This window comes from Embiotoca jacksoni, unplaced genomic scaffold, assembly GCF_022577435.1.
Source record: "Embiotoca jacksoni isolate LCO1_2020_lvr unplaced genomic scaffold, fEmbJac1.0.p SCAF_21, whole genome shotgun sequence".
NCBI classification, from domain to species: Eukaryota; Metazoa; Chordata; class Actinopteri; family Embiotocidae; genus Embiotoca; species Embiotoca jacksoni.
Window position 1 is genome coordinate 5,639,048 of NW_027185352.1, and position 7,182 is coordinate 5,646,229.

The 7,182-nt window shown below is 38.8% G+C and overlaps 1 protein-coding gene across 1 annotated transcript in view; it reads left to right on the plus strand.

Annotated features, from left to right (window-relative positions):
* The window catches only part of ano2b (anoctamin 2b), a 61,456-nt gene that overhangs the window by 41,920 nt on the left and 12,354 nt on the right, over positions 1 to 7,182 (plus strand). The window contains exons 20-21 of the mRNA XM_069156552.1: positions 4,806 to 4,958; positions 6,001 to 6,053. Of these exons, the coding sequence (XP_069012653.1) occupies positions 4,806 to 4,958; positions 6,001 to 6,053 (206 nt within the window). The remainder of the gene's footprint in view (positions 1 to 4,805; positions 4,959 to 6,000; positions 6,054 to 7,182) is intronic.

Genomic DNA, 7,182 nt, shown 5'->3' on the forward strand with positions numbered 1-7,182 from the left:
CAAGCAGAAGGACTGAAGAACATTAAGTCAGTTTTCAGTCAAGCTTTTGCAGATTTTTCTGACCCTGCAGGAGAAAGTGGAAAACTGCTAAATCAACCGGACTGCGATCTTAATCATGCAATAAATGTAAACTCTGACCTGATTTTTAAAGTGAAGGAATTTGTGTAAGTAAAACAATGGGTAACTTTCTCATTCCTGGTTTAACCAGCTTGGATGACAGCAGCTATGGAAAGTCTTGACTGTGTCCCACAGTGTTAACTGTGCAAATAAAACGTTTAAGTTTACAGTCAACTAAATCTAAATTGGATCAGTTGTTTCTGCTTCGGTAGTAAATTTAAGCCTTTGTGGATTGCTTGTCATGCCACAGCTTGGCACCACTGATCCATCTTTATTGTTGTTGGCACAGTTGTGGAATGGGAGAAATAAAAACGTGTAAATCAAATAAATATTACACAACAGTGAGCAAGGTCTACTTCTAATCAAAATGTTAATATAATCAAAATTATTCTTAGATTTCATATTTATTTCTGCACAGTATGTTAATGTGAAAAACCTCATTATTAGGATCATTCAGAGGTTATATGGTTTCAAGGAAGGACAGTTCTTGTGCCAATGTGCCAATAAAAGCTGAGGAATTTACTGCCTGTGAGCTGGTGGAGAGGTGCACACAGATACACACACACACACACACACACACACACACACACACACACAGATACACACACACACACACACACACACGCACACACTAATACAACCAACGGCAGTCATATTAAACCAACACCTGCTCAGTTACAGCATCTCTTGCCGTCTTGGGCTGAAACTTTTTCATAATAATTTGCATGTCTCAACTTTCGATATTGAGATTGAGCTGACCACAAGAGTTGTTAAAAACTGGGAAACTTTGGCACATAAAAATACTCTGCTAGGAATGATAATTTGTGTCTGATATTTTTTAAGAGAAACCAAAAATATAGATTTGGATGGGTGGCTTTATTTTAAGTAATGTAAATAAGTAAGTTTACTTATAAGTAAAAAATAAAGTAAATACATTTAACCCATGTAACATAGGTAACTTCGTTTACATAAGTAACATGCTTATCTTAAACCAAACCATCATTTTTTTCCCCCCAACCATGTTGGTTTTGATGCCTCGGCCTAACGCTTATGTTATGACTAAGCGGGCTTTGACAAAACGGGAGTACTTGAGAACAGGTTGGACATTAATGTGATGTGGATGCAGGCAAGTCAAAAAGAACAGGAAAAGAAAATGTATGAAAGTTAGAATTTTTGAGCCGTTATTGTGAAACTAATACGTTTTCCAATGTGGATCAATGTAGGTGTGACACGTTTTGATGTGAAACTGAGTTGAAATTTTCATCCATCCAAACTCCAACGGTAGTTTGGTCCTTAGTGGATGGAGAAAACATGTAGTTTAGTGAGATACAATCAGCAGATACATGCAGAAGAAAGACATACCATGTTAAAAAGATAACAAGAAACAATGAGTGGCGGCCACCCCGCTGTCTTATTAAGAAGACAGCTGACAGCCTGAAGTCTGTGAATTTTCCTCGTAGCCATTTTTTATAAATAATTTTTATTCTAAATATTCTAAGGTCAAAACCATAAATACATTTTTTTTTTTTAAAACTGAGATTTTGGTGAATTTGTAAATAGAAAGTAAAGTCTTGTCTGTTATATTTGACATGATCTTTGAGGGGCATTTATTGTAAATGCAGGCTCTCAAACAACCTTCTGTAAATAAGAAATACATCTACTTCAACTCTTCATAACTGGAAACATCAGCAGATTTGCAGGACTTTAAATCTTTGGTAGCATTTAGACTGTTGATCCGGCATGAAATGATCTGGATTGAGAGAGGATGGGGAGGATCAGGGCTGAGGGAGAGAAGACTGGGCTGATGTCTCCGCAGGGCACAGAGAAGAACGTCAGAAATGTCTGAGCTCTACATGCAAACAGACACACTCGCACATTGTCGTGAGTGATCGAATGGGTCGTCGTGGGTTTGCGTTCACACGTTCACTATTTATTCCTGTGCTTGTTTGTACCTGTGTGTAGTATCTGTGGGCCCCGGTGCTCGTGTTAAGGTGTGTTTGTCTGTCTTTGTGTGGCCGGGTCGAACCCGTCAACCTCGGCTCAGGTTAGATAGCGAGGTTATTCTAAGCCTGCCCCGTAGCGCTCGCTGCCCCGATGTCGTATTCTCTTCCTGGCCGCTCATTGTCTCGGCGTGGCGTGCTGAGATGAAGCCGTCAGTCTCCCGCTCGCTGGAAATCCCCGTTCCCACACTGCTAAAGTTCCACGGCTCTGAACCGAGCCGCGCATCAGGCAACCTGCTTCGTCTTTCTCAAGTTTCCTCTCCACATTCTTAGGAAGCAGGTGAATTGATCATTAATCAACACAACACAATAAATGTTTACTGCTGCACACCTTTCTCCCTGGCCGTGGGTCAGCCCCGTATCACACTGTCCGACTAATCAGACTCAATGCCACCTCTGAATTATGTTTTTAGCCGTGAATAAAACTTCAACCCTCCTCAAATGATTGAAGTGAGTTTTGTTTCTGTCACAGTGGAAGCCAATGAACATTTTTCTTTGTCTTATAATGAAGAACTCCTTAATTAGATGAATGCATTTATGCTTCTACATTTTGCCGTTTTAACTCTTTCACATTCAGCACAGAGTTGTATTTCATATCTGTGGTTCAGACAAACTCGCAGTGACTGTAAAGGTTTACAATTTGCTTGACCTACTAACGTCTTTGGACGGGAGGAAAATGTTCTGGATTTTGTGACTTTTGTGTTTTATCTTTAAAGAGTGCAGCTGAAAATGTTACAGTCAAACTTCAGGCAAAGATCAAGAAACAAGATCCGCCTGATGGGTGGAGGGGAGAACTTTTAAACCACAGTTTCTCTGTATGCCAGCATCTATGAAGGTCTATTTGTGTCTTTATTATGCAAAAAAAAAAAAAAAAAAAAAAAGCAAATTTCTGGCATTACAATTAAAAATCAAGTTTCCAGTCTAAAGCATATGTCGCGCTCACTACAGTACTCAACTCAAAAAGGTTTTTGGTTCGCAAACAAACGTTTTTGAGTCGTAACCAAAAAGTCTAGTTTTATAAGCAACATTTTGAATTCTGTGACCAAAACTAACAAAACCGTCAGAGCAAATTTATTTGCAATGCAAATCATTTTATTCTCAGTTCATATATTTTAACTTACAAACTTGATTTCTGATTTTACCACAAGAACTTTGCTGGTGTTTTTTTTTTTTTTTTTGCTAACATAATAAGACACAAAACTACCTGGCTACCAGTTTTGACACATCGATTTACGTTTCTGGTCTCTGATGCTCTCACTTTCTTTTCTTTTCTCTTTTTTTTTTAAATTTTTTTTTTTATTCTCACTTGTTTTACGTGCCGTTTTAATGTCTCTGACAGTACCTAATTTAATTCAGTGGTTTCCTACTATCATGACTACTATCATCTACCTGGCTGGAGGGTGCTCAGACAAACTCAAGATTCCCCTCTTGTTGTAAAACTGACTGCAGCTGACCTCTGACCTTGTTGTGGCCGAAGGGAAACTTATCAATCCACAAGACCTTGTCTCTTAAATCTCCTGGTATTCTTGTTTTTGAGCTACTTTTTTAAGTTACCAGTATTGATTAAGACATTTCTGCCATTCTAACATCAAACATTTCACAGTACTATGAAACCCAGTGTTCATGTGGATGTGAGAGACTGTGATGCTCTGTACAATAAATTCCCATCGTCTTTAATTTACATTTTTAGTCATTGATTTTGCTTCTCTGGGTTATCTAATCAGGTGGATTAGCACACCACACTCAGTGTAGATACACACACACACACGCACGCACGCACGCACGCACGCACGCACGCACGCATGCACGCACGCACGCACACACACACACACACGCACACACACACACACACCACACACTTCATCATAAAAAAGTCCCAGTTTAGCTGGTGCATCGGAGTGTTTAACCTTAAAAGGCATCATCTGAACCAACGAGTGTGGACAGACACTGTGACTCCTGACCAGACAAAGGACTGTTCACAATGTCTGTCTGACAGCGTCTCAGTGGCTGTTTAAGAACAGGCATTGTAGTGTTGTAGGTTTGATTCCTTCCTCAAAAGTCAAGCTCTCATATGCTGTCAAAAAGCAGAAATACCTTCAGCTCGTAGCTCGTTTCTGTCCTTAGAAGAGTTAACTTGAAGTGAACTTCAGTCATTTTGAAGCAGATCTGTGCTTGTCTTAAATTGGAAAAACAGGTTTTTGTTTTTTTAAAGAAACGTACGTCAGTGTGTGACACACATCTGAACTTCACAAGCGTCTGACTTTGTTTACTGTAAACTATATAAGTTTTCTTTATGTCCTTCAGACACCATTAAGGAAATTCTGTCAAATTCCAGTGTTGTGTTCACCTTTCTTTGTGTATGTTCTGAAGGCTTCAGCTGCCAATGTTAATACATTTCAGTGACTTATGTGTACATTTAAATGTCAGCAGCATAATTAGTAAATATTGTTAGATTGCACATTTCTGTGTCAGCGATAGTATGTAGAACATGAAGTAATGGCGATGTTCAGAAATAAGACCTTTATATTTAGACAGATAAATGCAATCACCATGGTTTCATTGGTTTAATTATTCAAGTTCTCTTTTTATTTTCTATAAGATACCAAATTACCAAAATGAATGTAGCTGCTCATATTGTTAAATAGCCTACACCTACATCATGTAATAATCGTTTGTCTCGCTCTGCAGTCATCCAGTTTGGTTTCGTCTCTCTGTTCGTGGCCTCCTTCCCTCTGGCTCCTCTCTTCGCCCTGTTGAACAATGTCATCGAGATCAGACTGGATGCCAAGAAGTTTGTCACAGAGCTGCGCAGGCCGGTCGCCGTGCGCGCTAAAGACATCGGTGAGCTGATCTGACACAGAAAGGATTGGATCTGTTTGTGGCTGTTAGACTTATTTAACAAAATGTTAAAATAGATTTTTTTATTTGTTATTCTACAACCCTTGTGAATCACTATTTAAAACATAATTGGACACTAAAACTCCAGTGAAACCAGACTGGTTAAATCATGTTCGACTTGGCGGTGTCCTCTGACAGTGAGGCAGGTTTCAACGCTGAGTTTACAAGCTGACGCCTCGCAGCACTTCACTGCAGTCGTGTTGTTGCTGTTGGCTGAAACTTCATCTCTCATATAATCTGTTTTTAGCAGAAAAGAATCCTTCATTTCAACCTGACCTCTGTGTATTTTTCAGTTTACCCATCGGCTTTTTAAAGAGCTTTAGTAAGACCAAAGGTCATGCTGTAAGCCAAGGATAACATGTCCTTGAATGTCTTCATAACAAATTCCCACCTTCACATTAAACCTTCTCAGAATAATGCAGAAATATCTCCTTAAACAAGTGAAGATACTTTTTTTGTGGCTGTGGGGATAACACTGTTGATTTTTCAGCCTGTGTGTAGCTCCATCCACCACTGTGGACCGAAAACAGAGAAATTGGATGAATTGGCTTAAACATGTTGTACAGATGTTCATGGTCACCAAAGGAAGATTTCTAATGACTTTGTTGACCTCCTGATTAGTGCCACCATGAGATTAACCTTTCATGGCTTTTAGGGAAATGCAATTTTGGCCCAGATAGTCATGTCCCCCCTGAATTGTTCTAAGTTTGGTAACCTCTGTGACTTTTTTTTTTATCTAGCACCATTATCGGGTCAAAACTTTCAATTTGTCCAAAGCTTTGGTTGATGAACAAATACGAATAACTGACATTTCCATCATCCTCACAGTTCTGGAGGCATGAAAGGGCAGAAAAACGTCTTTACAAGCAAATTGAGTTTAAGTAACTTCCTTCCACCATCACAGTTTGGTCACTGAGCTTCATACTGATGTTCCTTTTTCTCTTCCACTTAACCTGCTCTCTCTTTCCTCCTCTTCTCCCTGTAGGTATATGGTACAACATACTGAGTGGGATGGGCAAATTCTCAGTCATTATAAATGCAAGTATTAATGCAATGCTTTTCCTTTTGCTATCTGTTTCTTAAATTAGTTATGAAGGCACACATACGCACAATATACACAAGGTTCTCTCATAAGTACAATAATATATATAGTCCTGTCCTTTTAAGTAGGCTACCGTACATAATGTGTCTATTTGAAGGTCCCACTTGACGCCCTTAAACATTCAATGAATCATCACTAATTTATCATTTTAACACAATTTAGTATAGCTAGCCCCTCCATTACATTTGAAACTGCCTCCAGGTCAGATTTGAGGGGAAAAACAGAACAAGATGAGAGAAGTTCAGTTTATTGTCCCTGTGAAAACAGTCGTATCATTTATTCTGTAGCTTTGGATGGAGCTTTATTGTCTCTGTAAAATATTAACCCTTAAAATTCCATACAGTATAACTTCTTTTATTGTATGTGGTTCAAGTATAAGATTAAAAGTCACACTATTAACAGATCAGTAATGTTACAGACATTGGAGAGTGAAATAGAGGCACATAACAGCCACCACGTATTCAACATGTGGTCCAGATTTGATTAGTTCTTGTGCCCTCATACACTTTAAATAGTTTATTACTGACACTAATGACACATATATTAAATACAGATTTTTCTTTCTCTTAGATGTCATCTGTCATGACCTCATGAGTTCCCAAAACAATATCTGAAACACTCAAACATGCTGATCTGTGGAGGTCAACGTCTGTATGTGTGTGTGTGTGTGTGTGTGTATAGTCAGGAAAGTTCTGCTTGGGATTTGTCCCTGGCCAGCTATCCAAATCCTACTATGTTTACTTTTAATACTAAACAGATTTGTGGAGGATTGAAAAACAAGCAGCAGGAGTTTTTTTTTATTTATTTTAGAGTTATGGGGGATTGGACTCACATACACGCACTGTATGTGAGTCCCCGGGAGCTCCACAGCTAGGGAAGATGGAGAAGAGGTTCTGTTCATGTATCTCCATCAGTCCTACTGACTTCAATTCATGTTAATAAATGAAGGCATTTAAATCCATTGCTTTATTTGGATTGTCCACTTGTCCACTGGACTATTTAGAGGACAGAGCAGTAGTTTACCTCTTTGACTAAGAAGTGAAGGACACATTTTTTTTTTGACTC